The 19574-nt window shown below is 32.0% G+C and overlaps 1 protein-coding gene across 3 annotated transcripts in view; it reads left to right on the top strand.

Moving 5' to 3' along the window:
- spin (lysolipid transporter protein spinster) overlaps nt 1-19574 on the top strand; it is a 246897-nt gene that overhangs the window by 170698 nt on the left and 56625 nt on the right. For all 3 annotated transcript variants that reach the window (XM_072529722.1, XM_072529721.1, XM_072529723.1), the window contains exons 3-4: nt 16162-16358; nt 18720-18871. In XM_072529722.1, coding sequence (XP_072385823.1) covers nt 16162-16358; nt 18720-18871 — 349 coding nt within the window. The remainder of the gene's footprint in view (nt 1-16161; nt 16359-18719; nt 18872-19574) is intronic.

Raw genomic sequence — 19574 nt, 5'->3', positions numbered from 1 at the left:
CAATTGACGTCGCCCGTTTCTGTGCTACTAAGCTGAAGTTTAATTTCCGTGTTTTTGTTTACTTTTTACATATTTTGTATTTGCTTTTGCACGATTGTGCATGATCTGTAATAATTTCTAATTTGAATACAATTTAAAAACTTTCGTTTGATTGGTATATCGAAAAAAGTAGTGTTTTCTTTCAAAATGTTTACTGAAAATGTCTGTGGCAGGTTGTAGAAAACAAGATTTAAGACAGTAATTAGTTTTTATGTTTTATTTAGTTCTTAATCAATTTTTACCGAGCATCAACCGAGTTTATAAATTAAAGTTAATGAAAATCAGTAACGGACCATTACTGACTTTTTCTTTCAGAAAGTTCTACCAGTTGACCAGAATTATTATTTATGCTACGAGCTACTAAGTTGAAGTTGATTGTCAGCTTTTAGCTAAACGTCAAATTACCTATCTTCTGTATCTACTACTTAATTTTTCCACTGGTGTTATTTTCATTATCTCATTTTCATAGATTAGCTATTAAAATATCCCTATAAAATAGCTCATCACAAAAGCACTGTTCTACTCAAACTATAAGAGAAGCTTGTCTGTCGCATGTTACCGGGGTTGACGGGGCCATTAAGCATGATAATGGGATTCAGTACATTTTCGAACCACCCATACAAGTATTTTCGTATGGTAATAAATATTAATGGAGTCAGACAATGCAATGGTCGAAATTTGGACGCTGTTTGAAAAATTCTTGTATTATACCTTACAATTATAAAACCATTCGTTGTCGAATCATGAGACTAACCTTTAGTTTAAAAACTTCAGGACCGTATTATGACCAGCTATGAACGCCAATGAAGACAGGCAATCCAATGACCGTAGTTTGGACATTACGTTGTTTGAAACTTGTTCTTTATTAAGGGTATAATGCACAGTTCATTATTATTATAATCAAAATATGCAAAAAATCATATAAAAGATTAATAAAATAAGAACATGTACTAACAATCATAAAAAATATCATTAACCAAAATTCATATATGAACCTGCATACACCCTGTAAAACAGGTTCGAAATAAAGTACCTATTAATAGTGCCAATGGGATTAAAATTGAAAAGAAATGACCTTTATTGTTTAATTACCTTTATTATTTGTAAAATTCACACATTTAATTTTGAATTTTAAATGGATCGATTACCTAGGCAAGCAAAATATTTTTACCTAGTGTAAAAATTTTAATTAATTAGTCATTAATAAATAAAACATACCGCCTTCATAAAAAATAAACATAATACTTTTTTTTAAATAGAAAAATAAAAAAATTATGAAAGTTAATACAAATTTAAGAAATAGTATTTCATTTTGAATTTTCTCTTTATGAAATAGGTAGGCACTGCACCAAAGAAGCAAGTATTTGAAATAAGATTTTATAGTTACGTATTTTCAAATATGTTAAAAGATAATTCATGGATCAGTAAAGGATTCTAATCATCCATAAACCACCTTAGTCATCCAAAAGTCCGCCTTAACACTGCTAAGTCCTACTTAGTCTGCCAGAAGGATCATCAACTAGAAGTTACTGATTATTTCCATTTCAAGAAAGACGAAAACTAAAATGGACAAAACCAATAGTGCTGAAGACAACAGAGTAGTCCAATATTTGAAAGGAAAGGCCACTATTTTCTCTTCTGTAAAGAAGTGAAAGAAGAAGTTGTTAATACTCTATCCATACAAAAACCGGTAGAACATACCTTATAGAAAAATTATAACGACTCATCTGACTTCCACAGGAAAAACACTACATGGGATTCGGTCTGTGGTCAGAAACAGAATGCCCGCGCTCTTTTTCACAAACTAAACATATCCCCTCGAAATTAAGCAAAAGACGAATCGTATGTTTAAATCCGACCAATAGAAAAGAGGTTTCAGAATGGGCTTAAATGGGAATGAGCGCATAAAAATTACGGTGTTCTCTAAGTATAGGTTCTTTGGATCGTTACAGTATCCAGACATTGTATTCTATAGAATATATATATATATATATATATATATATATATATATATATATATATACATATATATATGCATATATATATGCATATATATATATATATATATATATATATATATATATATATATATTAAATAATTATAGCTCCATTTTTACAATGTTCACGCTATGAATATTGTAAAGAATTATATAGAATTGTATAGAATTATTTGCTACATTTGCGTGGTATACTATTTTTTATAGGTGATTAAATCACAATTAATATAATGAGAATTACATTTTACATTTGCTTTCACGTTTCGAATTCAAATCAGGAAATATTTTTCCAAAAAATTTTGAAATAAAAATTATAAATGATCTTAACGGCTAAATTTTATAATTGACGGTGGGTGGTAATATCAATTTGACAGATGATTTACTTGTCCTCGATCTTATAGATATTAGCCACGTCTTAAGGTGTTATTCTGAGAGGTATTGTTATACCCTCGGATTGAGATCAAATTTTGATCTTTCTGTGCTTGTTGTAGTTAATTATAGATGATGTGCCTCTGACCTGCTATTAACTCTGTGCTGGTATATTCTTATTGTTAACTTCTTTCAATAAATTGTGTAACACAATTTTATTTTTGACGGTGAGTGGTAATATCAATTTGACAGATGATTCACTTGTCCTCGATCTTATAGATATTAGCCACGTCTTAAGGTGTTATTCTGAGAGGTATTGTTATACCCTGGGATTGAGATCAAATTTTGATCTTTCTGTGCTTGTTGTAGGTAATTATAGATGGTGTGCCCCTGACCTGCAATTAACTGATTAGTGCTGGTATATTCTTATTGTTAACTTCTTTCAATAAATTGTGTTACTACCCGCCAATTATAAAAATTTTCAGGTTAAGATCATTCAGAATTTTTTAAAAACGATTACCGGATTGGAAAATCTAAACGTCAAAGCAAATATAAAATGTAATCGTCATTAGTATCAATTGTGGTTTAATCCCGTATAAAATAATATTACAAGTTAAGCATGCCACAAGAAAACCGTTTCAAAACTATCGTATATCTTGCAAAAATTGCTTGGCGGTAAGAGCAAAAGGAATAAACACGCTACCTAGTTTTCATTTTTTATTATATATTTTTTCAGGCTAGTTAGATTCAAGATTTTTAAATTACAGTTCCATTCCTATTGGGCCTACCTGGATGAATAAATAGTCTGCGCCGTAACAAAAATATAACCTCTGAAATTCCAGGAGTTATTTTTTCGATATACATTATACAACATAAATAAAATTGCTGCCAAAACACTCAAAAAATCATTATTTTTAATCAACTAAGATTATTTTTAAATACATATTTTATAACAGAACAATGGGTTTTTGCTATTAAGAAATCGCATTTGTGGTGTTTGATATTTTAAGTATCTGAGTGTATGGTGTTTATCTTTATAATTTATTATTGCAAAACTCATTTAATCTAAAATTATATATGGTTGCCACTATAATTTTGAAGGCAACAAAAATGAATTATTACATACATTGATAACCCAAAAACACCATATAGTACAAATAATAAATTATAAATATTTTGATGAAGTAGATTATTATGACTAATTATTTTGTCTTTCATTAAAATATTGTAATATTTTCGTGACCCTATGTGTTAGGAGTGAAGATTTTATTGACATTATTTTACGTTTCCGCTACTTATAGATCTCATGTCTCAATTTATGATCCATTAAAAGGGACTTGTGTTTCAGAATGTGTATTTTTGATTATTAATTAACAAAAAATAATACATATAATTTATTGAAGAGATGGTTGAAAAAGACGTTATACAATATTACTTAGTTTACATTTTCACATTTGCGGTTCAGTTTTTCTTCGACTTGGTAAACAGTTATGTAGGTACAACTTACAAGGATGTATTGAAAAATTCTTATCCTAGTATAGAAGAAAACAAAATTTCAAGTCAATGTATTGTTACGAAAGTTACGTAAGATTTATGTCACGAATGTTACACTTCTTTCAAATAATTTTATTCGGAACACCAACAATATTACATAACAATATAATGACAACTACAAACTTCAAAAATTCCATTATAACTGTTATCCAAACTGGCAACAATATCTGTTTATATATATTTTCAGACGTTGCAGACTTCACTAGACATTTCATAATTTTTCAATACTAAAGCTGAATTTTCACAGATCCGATATCCGATGACACGAAATACGAATTTTTTTTGTACGAATATATTTGATTGTCGTATCCGAAATTTTTTGACATAATATATGTCATATATATGTATCATGTGTCAGATAATTGAATGGATTAATATTTATTTCAATTAACTGACAATAAATGTTAGCTGTTTTGTTTGATATAATATATATGTATATATTATATTTATCTACGTTCTCGTCGTTTTTGCCTCACATAGTGCAGAAGACCCAAAACCAATACTTTATTCATTGCATTAATATAACAATTAGGTCTTTGTTCCATTTTAAATATATTTCAAATAGTAAACATAAACAGTCGACAAAAGTAAGGCTAAGGTTTAAGTTAGAATGTCAACAATGTCAAAATTCATCCGATTTTCGTGCAAAAGTTAAAATATTTTTAACTTCTTCCGATGACTTTTAATTTCGTACGAAAATCACACCTGTCATTTTTCAACCAATGAAATTCGCTGAAATTTATATCGTATCATCGTACCGTCGGATATCGGACCTGTGAAAATCCACCTTTATACAACAATGTTACAATATTTACAACTATAAACTTCAATTACAATAGCTACGCAAACTGCCAACAACATATTTATGTGCATTTTCTGACGTTCCAGACTTCAGTAGACATTTCAGGATTTATCGATTGCATCTTGTCGTCTTCTTTTTTTTTCAAGGGACTGTTTCTATGTGGGATAAATGGTGTTCGACCCTATATTTAAAAAGCGGCTACTGGCAAATAGAAGTATATCCTGATGATAGAGATAAAACAGCGTTTTCAACTGACCGTGATCTCTACAGATCAGGTTCTACTATTTGGTCTTTGTAATGCTTTAGCTACGTTTCAACGTCTGATGGAGATGGTTTTAAGAGGACTCCGTATATCTTGATAATATAATGAGTATTTTTAAAACCTTAATAACATCTGAAAAACTTAAGTGAGGTATTTGACAGATTGATAAATGTCATTTTAAAGCTAAACTATAAGAAATGTTCACTATTTTAAAGATAAGCGTACTATTAGGAGACATATCACGTCAGCAGAAGGAATTAAAACTGATGCAGAGAAGATTTTAGTTTCAAAGATTGGCCTAAACCAGGAAATAAAAAGCAAATTAGAAGTTTTTTTGGGCTCTGTTCATATTACCCAAAATTTATTAAAGATTTTGGCCGCATTGCTAAGTACCTTTAACGACTAACCGAAAACAACATTGGATTTGACTGTACACCGGATTGTCAAAAACAGCACCTACTCTCGCCTATCCAGGAGAAAAAGCAAATTTCTGTTGGATTGTGAATCATCTCAGCATGGTATTGGCGCCGTATTATCATATGAATAGGAAGGCGAAGGAAACATTATTGCATATTTTAGTAAAACAATAGGAAATACTAAAACAAATAATTGCGTTACCAGAAAAAATCTCTAGCTATTACAAAAGCCCTAGAACATTTTCGTACTTTCATTTATAACAGAAAGTTTATAATTAGAACTGACCATAGCGCGTTGCACTAGCTAATGAATTTTAAAATCCAGCAGGACAAGTTGCTCGGTGTATTATTGTAAAAGAAAAGAGAACATAACCGAAGAAGTAAGTGTCCAGGTATCCACAATTATACACGAAGAAGGTAATGATCAGACTTCCCTCGAAAACCTTAAAAAGAGTGTCGTAGCGTTGGGCCAATGACTATTGCTTAGCAAAAGAAAATATAGTCGTTGCAGCGGGTTAGTGTTACGAAAGCTTTCTCAAGATCTTAATTTTGGAATATTGCCTTGCCAAAGAAACTGGGAAGGCCTGTAGACCGTCCTGTAGGAAATAAACGATCTAATCTACCGCATCCAGTTTTTATCAAGAAGTAAAACCATGGTAGTGCATATCGAGAGATTAGCTCCATACCATAGAACTGATCCACCCTGTTGGCTTTAATCAGTCCCTGATAGAGCAGTTATTCCAGGCGAATAACTATAAAGGAGAGAGCAGTGCTCCGAAAGTTTCGTAGTCACTTGACGAAAAAGAATAAGTATTAAAATTCTAGAATATTCAAGATGCTCTCGAAAAATCAGGAACTGTCTAGTGAAGACGTCTGAAAATACATATAAACAGATGTTGCTGACAGTTTGGATAACATTTGCAATTGAGTTTTTCGAAATTTTTAGTTGTCATTATAATGTAATGTAATATTGTTGGTGTTCCGAATTAAGTTATTTGAAAGAAGTGTAACAGTATTTTATTATGTAACACTATCCTCTTAATTGGATACGTTTATTACAACTAAGCATTGACGCATCTAGACATTTCAAAAAGAAATATCTTTCAGCTCTGCTAACCTAGCCTCCATAGCTTCTATCACCTCTTAAAAAGGTACAGCGCCATTATTCTACAAGAACAAAATACCTTTAGGTAACTTTCTTCTTCCCGCCAAACTTTTTTTTGAAGAGTGATCAGTAACGTTGAATACGAATTCCCAGGTATTTTTTATACCTTTATCCAGAAAAAAAATTATGATTTCTTGGTAATTTTGAAAAACTGAAACAAATAACTTTTCCAGCGGATTTTGTAACACGAAATTTCTTAGACCTTAAAGATTCACAGTGTCTCCATTTTACCGACTGCTGCTTTGTTTCTGGGTCGTAGAAATATAACCAACTTTCATCATGGAAACAACACGCTTGGGAAGTTTAAATATTTTTCAATCCAAGCTCAGATCGAACGCGATGCTTCTAACCTTGCTTGCTACCGGTCAAGATTCAGACATTTAGGGATTCATTTTGCAGACATTTTTTTCCTGTCCAAATTGACGTGAACCATAAGATGGACGCGTTGATATGTGTACACAGATACTGGCCATCTAGACAGGTCTTCATGTTCAATGGAAAATTTACCTATTTTGAAGCTTGCAATACAATTTTCTCTTTTCTCGGTCGTCTTCGAAGGAAAATGATCGCCAAAGCGTGAAAACTTAATGTGTGCGAAATGAAACACTGATGTAAATTGCAAAACCAGGCCCTGGGACAAACAAGCAGAGCCCGAGCGGGGACCTAGAGCCGCTAAGGACTCTAGGGCTGCCAGTTGATGAGTGTCACTGAACCGTGCCAAAAAATCACCAGAAACATTGAAATTATCCAGTTTTTGTTCGGGTGTGAACTACGACACCCAATACTTCAAATATTTTTTTATTTTCAATTTTAGTGTATACATGAATGCTACTAAATTATTAGACAGATAACTAAACTGTTTTTAGATCACAGTTGGATATGTATGGTTTGTAACAAAATATTTAAATATAGGTGATAAAAAATAATATTTAAATAAATATTGTCAACAAACGAAAACATGATAAAATATATGTTTTTTACTCCATCTTGTATATATTCAATTGAACTACCTTTATATTGCACCGCGAACTTTGCCCTGTGATGAATCATTGTCCCAAAACAAAGCCCACTTGGTATACCGTCGTTGTCCTTTCCTTTTAGGCCATATTTCTCTATTATAAACTGAAGTGGCGAGAGTGAATATATTCAGGCAGGGCCATAACTCATGTTTTTAATCAGGCGTAAGTGTGAATAAGTGCTTTCTCTACCGGTCTTAATAATATATATACCAGGCTATATGAAACTTTAGGAAATGAATGGGGAAAAGTACGTTAATTTGGAAATGTAATTAAATTTTATGAAAACTAAATCGTAAAACGAGAAAATAAATATGGTTTTACGTAAAATAGCTGACTGTAAAAAATTATATATGTGTGTGTGTGTGTGTGTGATTGGAAATATGACTGCCGATTACTGGATCCATTTGCCTAAACAATAAAAATTAACTACAAAACAACTATTAAATTCAAACATCGTTATTTATCTTCGCATTTATGCACGTGTAGAAGTTTTGTTTAATGTTTACCTCTTCTAGTTTCTTCTGTACTTTTTCTGTACTTACTACTTCTGTACTTCGATGTGCTTCTTGTCTCGGTCTCCACTGTATTATTCGCTGTGTCCATCTGTTATCCGACATTCTAGCTATGTGCCCCGCCCAGTTCCACTTAAGGGTCATAATTCTTTCTATGGCATCTGTCACTCCTGTTCTCCGTCTTATTTCCTTGTTCGTGATCCGATCCCTACGGGAAATGACTAACATCGATCGTTCTATGGCTCTTTGGGTAACACAAATTTTATTTCTTACTTTCTTGGTTAGTGTTAATGTCTCTGCACCATATGTAAGTACTGGCAACACGCACTGATTAAAGACTTTTCTTTTAAGACACATAGGCAGTTCTGATTTAAGAACATAGCTTAGCTTGCTGAATGCCACCCAAGTGAGTCCTATGCGGCGACCTAGTCGCCGCACAAGATTGCATATAACCATTGCAAATAAGTAGAAAAAAGACAATGAGGAAATAGTAATCTAGTGAAGGTAGTTTGAAACTCTAACAGTTTAATGTTACACAGTTTTGCAATAATCGCGTATTTGCTTCTAATTAGTACTTGTAATATTTTACATGTGAGAAATAATCAAAATTAATCCCCTTCCTTGTGTCTCTATTCTTACAACTTAGTTTACTTTAAGCGGCAAACCTACTTAGTCGTCTCATAAATTTATTGCAGTCTAATAACAAATTTACTTAGCCTAGTAGACCTAATGGTACGCAATAATCTATCCCGTACGTATGGTTTTAGCGGTAATAAGTGCTTTTATGCATACAAAGACTAAATGAAAACTAAGTTACTGAATCGAGAGTCTAAGCTTAGAATCTACAAAATAGTAATTAGACCAGTGGTCACATATGGTTGTGAAACATGGACTCTTTCAACCATTGATGACAACCAATTGAGAATATATGAGGGCAAAGTATTGAGAAAGATGTTTGGATCAAACCAATGTAGCGATGGTTCGTGGAGAATAAAATTGAACTATGAACTGGATGAATTAATGCAGAGCTCAGATATGTATCGTTAAATTTGTAACATTGGCTTGTCCACTTAAAAAGAATGCCTGACAATCGAGCTATAAAAGTAATCCAGAGATAGACACCCCAAGAGGAAGGCCCCGTAAAAGGTGTATAGACGATATGGAAGATCTTAAAACCATGAACATTGCGCAATGGCGAAGGAAAGTATTCGACTGAGCAGAATGGAAGAACGTGGTTAAGCAGGTCAAGACCCACAAAGGGTTGGAGTGCCACTAGAAGAAGACGTATTTCTATTCAACTGTTACAAATTAAGCGGAAGAAGGGGAAGTGTTAGAGTTGCGTAACAAAATATGGCAAGATTAAATATATGTGTAAAAATATGTCAACTTCAACACGTGCAAAATATAGGGACAAGTAATTGACAGATACCAGGATCGGTTCTGTGTATAAAGAAAAAAGTGCGTTTCCATAGCACGAAGAATAACTTAAAAAATGTCAATGTAAAGCTTCACATCAAGAAGTCAAACCAGAGTTGCGCAATAAAATTTAAAAAAGAGATATCCGCCAAATTTGTGAAAATTGAAAATTGGAGTATCGAGATTTCATTTAATTCTTCTATTTAAGAGGTTAATTAAGGAGGTGAGCAGTTTTAGGAAGATATGCATCTTGGCAATCAATTTCCTTGGTGTAAGACCTTGAAAAATTGGATTGCAAGCTTTGAAATGGTTAAATATTCTATTAATGCTGAAAACTGATCGGGAGGCCCAGTATCTGTCTGTGTAATTGGGATAAAACGAATATTTCAAGCACTGTATATTTCATATGAACTTGACCATCATGTAGTTTACGTCGATTTAGATATCAGAAAAAATCCAAAATAGATTCCTGAAAAGTGTCTGTCTGAATCTTGAAATGTACGCAACAAGTTGCGACGTCGATGTTATAATTGTAGAATTGTCATCATGATAATCACCAGTTTTTTGTCCGGATTTGAAAATGAGAGCAGCATTTTCGACAAATCCATTTTTACCACCACAATGTAAGATGATCAGTCGTTGCCCTTTAGATACCGGAGATTTTATGCACTTGTTTCGTCCATCATCCCAACCTTTTGGAACTGTGTGGGAACTATGTATATAAGTTTCATCACTATATACAATATTTTTATCTACAAAAATATTGTGAATTACTTTAAAATTAGGTATAATGTAAACAAATAAATATCTTACTTTCAGATTTGTCCTTTTTGAGTTTTCTTAGAAAATCTGTTCGTTTGGCTCTTATGTCAGTTTTTTTGATTAAAATTTTCCTATTGTCTTCCACTTTTCTCCACCTAAATCGTAATTTCTTCACAATTTTTCTGAAAGAAGATAGTTTACCAGTTACAATTCCTTTGTTTCTAACAGATTCGTACACAGCTTTCATGGTAGATCTTCTTTGTTGGATAGTAGCAAACGTGTAAATGGTATTTCTTATGACGTGTTCCTCAAATAGATTGACCGATGACTTGGGGCTGGGCTTGCAAATACTTATTCTGCGTGATACAAATTGTGAAGTTGCTGGTTTGTTTTTACCTTCCTTAATTATCCTCTTCACTATTCTTTCTGAGGTACCAGTTGCTTGAGCCTCTCGCTCTGTTAGGGGTAAGGGAGTTGTGGAATATCCCTAATCTTTTTCCCGTTTCATAAATAAATAAACGTTAAAAATAATTTGCCTCCCTTGTCCATGGACCACTTTTCCATAGTTACTTTCCCTGTAAAACCGCTAGGTTTTAGATAATAGATAAAATGTTAAATATTAGTTATGTTTAAGAAAAACATCTACCAAAAGATGAATTGAAAAGAAAAGTAAAATCGGATAACTTTATTGTTTATTTTAATATTTTTTGCAAAAAATTAATATCTTTTGTAAACGCTTATGATAAATTAATGAATTAAAATGAAACGTTCTTTAAAAGTGTGTAAAGCATTTAATTTCTAGCTGAGCCCCTTTGCCTTTATACACTCTAGGAACTAAATGCTTTACACACTTTTAAAGAACGTTTCATTTTAATTCATTAATTTATCATAAGCGTTTACAAAAGATATTAATTTTTTGCAAAAAATATTAAAATAAACAATAAAGTTATCAGATTTTACACACTTTTAAAAGTGAATTTTTTTTAATTCATTAATTTGTCTTAAGTGTACAAAAATAGAAGTTATTTGCAAAAAAATATTAAAATAAACATTAATTTAACTTACATTTTTAGGAGCTCACTGTAAAATGTTAAAAACGACTTGAAACGCACTGAATATAAATAGTACCTCACTATAAAATATTAAAAACGATTCTTCACAAAAAAAAATAAACATTTCAGCCATTTCAAAAAATAAGCTATTTCACTAAGACAAAAAACTAGTTCGTCTCTGTCTCGCTACGATAACGCACTGAAGAGAACTGCATGTTTTTAGCAATAGTAATGCCTATTATTGTTTCGTTCATAGATCGACGTCACTAAGGGCCGGTTTCACCAACAACAAATAAATCACTGAATAGTTAATCGTCGAATAAAATTTATTAGTAGAATAAATTTTATTCCGTTTCAATAATTATTTGTAATCCACAGTTAGTTATTCGTCGAATAAGTTCAAAGTGTAATGATTTTTCACAGACTGTACTCGTTGACACCTCTCTTGGCCTCCACCTCTTAGGTGCTTGGCCAAGTGCATCGCACTGTTTTTCACTGTAATCATATACATAATCTATAATATTATTTGATATTGGTTGATTAATTTGTACAAATAATAATAATTGTCAATGTCAATACATAATTTATATAAAAAAAATCTGTTTGTTGTGGTTGTAAATTAATGTGAATCTGAAACTTGTGAAAATGGACAAAAAACGCGAGAGGAGCAAAAATTATTTAGAGAAAGAAATGGAGAACTTTGATATTCTAAACCTAGTTTTAAAGTCCACTCCACATAATCAAATTCAGCAAAAGGGTTTCTTCTTTGCAGCTGCAAGCGTGGTCTTTTCCTTCGCTGCTCATTTCCATCATCAGAGGATGATGATGATGAAGATAATAATCTAAAATAAATATATATGTATACAAAATTCAAATTGTGTGATATAATTACGTTTACCTCCAATACATTGTTGATAATTTCAAGTTAAACTAATGAATTTTCTTTATTATTGATATTTAAAGTGAGGTTAGCTGTCAACTTATTCGAAGAATAAATATTTATTTGGCCGATATTGGACTAATAACTTATTTGGAGTTTATTCATAGAATAAGTCTTATTTGACGTTGGTGAAACGCAGATATGTCAGTTTTATTGGTCGAATAACTTTATTCATTGAATAGACTGCTATTTGTCGTTGGTGAAACCGGCCCTAAATGATTACGTCAGGTCCACGACATTATGAATTATCTTTACCTTTTCTTTGGGTAGCTCGTATTCTTATTATCGTTGCAGCTCTTCTTCATTGCCTCGTTTTATTAGTTTGTTTGGAATTTCCTGTTCCTTTTTTTTCTTTAGATTTCTCATCACTAATAAAAATTTCTTGTGTGAAAGGTTTTCGACTTCGTTTTTACTATGAAGTGTTATTTCTTTTGTGTGTTCGTGATTGCTTTCTCTAGTTTTAAATAACTCTTCGTAATACTTTTCCACATATTTCGTCATCAATCTTAGTTTTCTCTTGTTTTGCGATTTTATATATTTGAATAGCTTTACATTGTCTTTGTTATCTCTCTTTTTTCGTTTGTGCAGCGTTTTTTTCAGCAGAGTTTCTCTTTCTTCTCCTATACTTTTCTACGTCTTCTTGTCAACTTGTCTTTAGCCGTTTCTTTCGGGCTAAATTTTTCCTCTTTTTTCCTGTTGTCTCTTTATATCCTACTACCTGACCCGGCGAACTTCGTACCGCCTTCGAATTAATTAATATATTAAAGTTCAATATTTAAAAATTTACAAAATTCCATAGGAAAATACTCCAAATATTATGTAAAAAAAAGTTTAATCAATTTAATGCTTTTTAATAAATAATAATATTGTTTTTTTTGTGGTTCGTAAGTATAGAACGATGACGGATTGATTACGGTTTAAATGTCAGTTGGTAGTTCAGATTTCTTTCCTAGATGGCGCTACGCGTTATCGTCCCGGAAAAACTGCGTTTTCGTGTGACATGTCGTCCTAGCCTAGCATTAGATTAGATTATTTTTTCTGCTGCTATCAAAATTGGTCTTTTATTTCTTGTCACGTTTCTTCTATATTTGTTTGATTTGAAATTTTTAAATTTGTTTATAACTCTTAAGAATAATCTTTATAAATAATGTCCGAGTCTAGATTTTCTACATTCCATTTTTTTCTTTTAATGTATGTATTTCTTTGTGATATAAGTATTTTCATTTCTATATTTCCTATTACTGGGACGTGGTCAAAAGCCGCATTTTGCACCATGATACGACCTGACATCAAGATTTATTCTCCACTTTTTTGATAGTCTTCTACTTCTTGCTTGTCGCTTAGCTTACTACTAATTAGAAAACTTGTTGCATTATGACCATATGAAAAAGATTTCAATCTTTTAGTTTTAAATCTATTTTGCCTCTTTTGCAATCCCTTCATTCTACCGGCTCTCAATAGTAGTCTCAATATTCCATGTTCCTATTCGTATTCTGTTGGTGTTTCTTTTATTTCGATTTTGTTTTTTTTTTTTTTATTTTTTCTTGCACTTTCCACATTCTTTTTCTTATGAGTAGCCAATTGTCGTTCGTTATTTTTCCCAGTTTGTGTATTCTTGCTTAATTTTTGTTTTTAAGTATTAGTTATCTTGGTTATTTTCGCAAGTTTCTCTTCTGGACTTGCGCTTCCTACGGGAAATCTTTGTTCTTTGTTCTTTTATATCATTGCTTTGAAGTTGGCCGAATATCTTTCTTTATTTATCCACAGTGTATTGTACATTAATTATACCAGATATCGTTCTTGTCTTGCCTTTTTTATATGTTCAGCGAGTTGTTTTCTTTTAAAGATTACTTTCTTTGGGAAGTCTTCACTTATGGTTCCTTTAAAATGTTTGGACGCTTTCAGTACCTCTGTTCTCTTATTTTTAGTCGTCATTTCCATCAGAATCGGTCTGTTTTTAATCTTTTTACCGTCTTGTTTTCGAATTCTTTTAATTTTCTCCTTTTTTCTCTATTCCTTGTATTACTACGTTCTGCCATCTAATGTTTCTAGCATTTCGATTCTTTCCATTTGGACTTTTTTTTCACTTTCATTACCTTGTTTTGTATCGTCAATTGTTCATTATTCGTGGTAACTTTTCTTATATCTGACTGTATATTATTTCACCTTTCTTCTTTCCTTTTGTTCTAACAGTATAAGAAAACATTAAAGTGGAGGTGACCAATAATATTTAAAGTAATAGAAATAGGGTGAATGTATAATCGAGACAATAACAGTAAAGAAACGATCGAAAGATTTGGTATTAATTTAATCAATCCAGGTAACTAATTTAACCAATTAAAAGATGAATTTAACGATGCCGGAGATTTAAAAACCGCTTTATAAAAATCAGTTAATAAAATAAGAGGCCGTTAAATGTCTCTTCCTTTGATTGCATAAATTTCGCCTACGATATGAATCTGAAGTGGCTGCATTTGTTTTTCAAGTGTCTCCGTTTTGTTTGAAAAATAATGTTATATCCCTCTTGTCGCTTTATACAGACGTCGTTAGAATAATACAGGGTGTTTTGATAGCCTTTTTTATATCTTTAAGTACCAGCATATGGTTTGGTTTATTGTTCCGCGTGGTTTTTCGGGAACTTGTATAATTGGGACCTTTTTAAACATGTTTTATGATATTAAAAAAATCTCTGCATTATATATATATATATATATATATATATATATATATATATTATTATATATAAAGTGCTATATAAGCACTTTATTTTATAAACATTACATTACACAATTATATTTTATGTTTGCACTCTTTAACAATTTAAGAAGAATTGAAAAATTGGTATCTGACCCTGACAGATGGCAGATGACATCTGGCAGGTACGTTAAAATACGTTCAATACGAGTGGTTCATGGTTCACATTTTCCGTGGATGGTGACGTGGTTTGGGTAGAGGGTGGCGTGGGGGCCAACATGGGGATTGGCGCGAATTTCTGACAGTAGGATTTTGATTGACGGGTGGAGCGGACGGTATTTTTTTATGAGAGGTCTTAACATCGAAGGTAACCGTATGTCGTCATCTCTTTTATTGGGACAACTTGGCTTTTTTCAATTTCTATGGCTTCTCGGATAATTTATGGTATATATATATATATATATATATATATATATATATATATATATATATATATATATATATATATATATAATATTTGGATTTGAAGTTTTCGCGGGAGCTCTATTTGGTTTTCTGGGTTTGACTACGCGTTAAACAGCTTTGGTTTTTAGAAAACCCATTGTTTTGACAACGTTTCGGCAAGGTCACACTTGCCATTGTCAAGTCACATTACTTCTGATTCTTCCTGATATTCGAGCAGACCTGATTTCGAGCTCGCTGCACGCTCGATATGATGCCAAAATGGGGAATCATAGGTTAAGGTAGTTACGTCATGTTCATCGTCGAGATGGTAATCACCCAATACGAAGAATTGATGAGTTATAAGTTCTTGGAAGTGGTAAGAGAAGACCTGTTAACCCTTAGACAGGACATATCTGTGAAAGAGATTAATATTGGTATGAAACAAGATGGTAAATTTATTGGAAGAATATAATTAAGAAACCTGACCCCGCATAGGGATAAAAGCAAGGAGATTGATGATGATCGTGATATATTTGTTATGTAGAGTGGATTATTTAAATGCCGGTTGTAACAAACTTGTGCAAATATTACTCTACCATTTTTTTAAATTCTTCTGTATACTACACTTTTGTTTTTCATATAAAAAAAGTGATAAAAATAAAAATAAAATGAATTGCATCCGTAACTTAACAACTTATTTTGATTTTTTTTGTTTCAGGAGTTCTGGAAAAAGTACAAACGTATTATGGCATTGACAATAAAGCTGGCGGATTTTTACAAACAGCATTTATTCTTAGTTATATGCTTTTTGCTCCGCTATTTGGTTACCTTGGAGATAGATATAATAGAAGGTATATTATGGCATTTGGTGTGTTTATGTGGAGTATAACGACCCTATGTGGGTCATTTATGACGGTAAGTACGATTTTCTCTTTGCTATAACGGTATAACCTTAGTTTATATTATAAACCGTAGGTATAGCTATCTTTAACTTATCAACTGTAATAGTTTACGGTGCGAAACTATAGAATAGTTTATTCTGTAATAAGATTTGAATAATGAAACTTGGATACGAGTAGAATATCCCGAACGCGAGGGTGGGGAACTACAAGTAGATCGAATTTTCATTCCAACTGAGTAACAGATGTATTTTATCCGTGACCAAAAACTCCTCTTCTTCTTCTACTTCTTGGAGATCTTTAGATCTGTTTAATTCTGAAGCTGCCTCTGATTAATTTCCTGGGAGGTAGATTGCCAACTATCCCTCCATCTTTTAGGTGGTCTTCCGGGAGGTTTTGAACCGGGCGGGTTGTTTTCTAGGGCAATTTTTGGGAGTCTATTCTCATCCATTCGTCTTACATGACTGTACCACATTCTTTTACGCTGCCTTCCCCATCTTACAATATCTTGAATTTTGCACTGCTCTCTAACGTTTGTATTTCTCACCCTGTCTCTTCTTGTTTTGCCCACTATTGTTCTTAGGGTTTTCATCTCCGCAACCAAAAACTATCAATCAAAAACAGTTAAGTTTCATCGTAACCAGTTTTTTGTTTTATTGGAATAGCGTTGAATTAATATATTTATATTTATAGTGTTTAGAACGCCGCATATAGGTACATCTATCATTGATAGATTTTAAAATCCATTACAATCTATGTATTTCGTTGAGCATAATTATAAAATATGCATTCTACCACTTGTTATATAATGAAAATACATGCAAAACAGATATGAAGCAAGTGTTCCAGAATATATATCCTATTTAACGTGAGAATACTTTTCCTTTTTATTATTAAAAACTATTTCGGAATTCATGCATCCGCTAATGACTGAGAAAGTTCTCTGTTCTCCAAAAAGTTTCTAGTATCCATTATATTTTTTCGCATATCCTGTATATCATGGGCGTTATGGTAAAAGGAATTTTTTAAAATCAGGTTCCAATTAATAGAGGATTAAAACAGGGAAATTACCTATCAAGAATTAAAAATAGTGTTGTAAAAAATAATTAGAGGCATTAATGTCCAGCCTAATGGCATTATTTTGAACAATAGACAATAATGCATAGATTTCTCAGATAATCTGGTATTTATAACAGTTTATTTTCTTCTTCGTGTGCCTCATCCTTTAAGGACATAGGCGATCAGCACGGCCCATTTTATTCTGTCTGCAACAGTTCTGAAGAATTCTATTGTTATTTTTCCACTCCACTGCTTTAAATTTTTCAAGCAGGACGTGCGTTGTCTCCCCGGTCCTCTTTTCCCTTTCACTTTCCCTTGTATAACCAATCGCATCAACTCATATTTTTCATGTCTTTGTTTATAACAACTTCAAAATTAAATCTAAATAAAATGTTAAGAGTTCAATTCAGTTCCTATCAAAGGAGAATGCTGTGTCTAGAACAACTAAAATCCGAACAACAGTACTATACGTATGTAAAAAATGGGCCATGAATCAGATGGAAGAAAGAAATATTGAAAAAGAAAGAAGTAGATTGCGACCAACAAAGAAATGTATATACAAGTCCAGAGGGAGATGAAAGAAATGAAAATACCAGACTGGAGAGAACAAGTAGAGGGCGGAGAAAAGTGGAAAAAATTAGCCATGAACATATATAAGCTAGTGGCCCCCATGGCTTGTAGAATTTTTTATATGTAATCTTTTAAAAAAGCAGTTATATAGTCCAACGAAAAGTAATAAGAGGTATGAGAAATTAGATAATTGAAAATATATTTATTGGGGAAGGTATGGAAAATCCTTGGTGGCGAATAAGTAATAAGTACTCAAAAATATCAGGATGGTATGAATTAGAAAGGAAACAAACAGGAAAACATGGTAATAGTCGAAGAAAAGCATTGGACTAGAGAAGGAATATAACCTAGAAGTACAAATGGTATTAATTGGAAAAGTTTTTACGTAATTGATAAACTATAGAAAATCATGGTAAGTGTGCGTCCCCAAGACAACCAGTTGGAACAATTAATCATCATTCATTTATTAAATATAGATCAAGTGGTTTTTCTTGAATATGCTTTTTAGAAAAATTATTATATTTTCCAATTTGGCGTGCCGTCTTTCAACATCAGTTCCAGGTTAGGAGGAGACAATGGTATTGTCACGATAATAGTTCCCTATTTTAATGATATACTGAAATATGGTACTCACCGAAATAATAATTTTATATAATAAATTATAAATAATTAATAGCAGTTACCAGAAACAATAAACATTTTTAAACAATAATTAAATTATAACTACAAGTTAAAATTTCTTTTACAGAACTTCTATTGGTTCGTATGGTTCCGTGCATTGGTGGGCATAGGAGAGGCCAGTTATTCAACAATAGCACCGACGATAATCAGTGATTACTTCGTAGGAGATGTTCGGTCCAAAATGTTAGCAATATTTTATTTTGCTATTCCAGTAGGAAGGTGAGTAGTTTTGTAAAGTTTCTGGATAGGTTGGATGAAATGGTTCTTTATTTTCGAAAAAGAAAAACTTCATAAAACAGAATATTCACTACATAATAAATATGACAATTACACGTATGTATATTTAGTATCACATAAAGTATGCACAGAACAATACATGCTAGATAATTTTTGGTCAAATATCTTGTTTGGAGTAAACAATAATTATAAAATAAATTCATTATGTGACGTTGAGGCTTCTGCACTGGATTGTTTTTCAAAAGACATTTTTTACGCAGCTAATTTGGTTATATGAAAACAACGAACTCTCTATTGGATTTCTTATAAATTTAATGATGATAATTAACTTGTCTTTTTAGCAAATTTACCGTAAATGTTAGGTAAAACTCAATGCAACTAAAATAGGCAAGGAGCCACAGTTTTATGGCACAACAGGAAAACACCCACTGCACAATGAAACAAGCGAGAATGGGGAGTTTTTGATAAATTTTGCTACCAGTAAAAACATGGTTATAAGTTCCACATACTTCCCACATAAAGACATACACAAAATGACATGGATTTCACCAGATGGAACCACAACCAATCAAATCGACCATGTGCTGATAGACAAAACGGCAGCCAGTATTATCTCAGATGTGAGAACATGACGAGGAGCATGCTGTGGATCCGAACTCCGAATATTTTACTCCAAACCAAATTT

The sequence above is a fragment of the Diabrotica undecimpunctata genome, chromosome 4 (genome assembly GCF_040954645.1).
Source record: "Diabrotica undecimpunctata isolate CICGRU chromosome 4, icDiaUnde3, whole genome shotgun sequence".
Lineage (NCBI taxonomy): Eukaryota > Metazoa > Arthropoda > Insecta > Coleoptera > Chrysomelidae > Diabrotica > Diabrotica undecimpunctata.
Note: the sequence above shows the minus strand (reverse complement) of the source record. Positions and strands in the feature narration are given on the sequence as shown.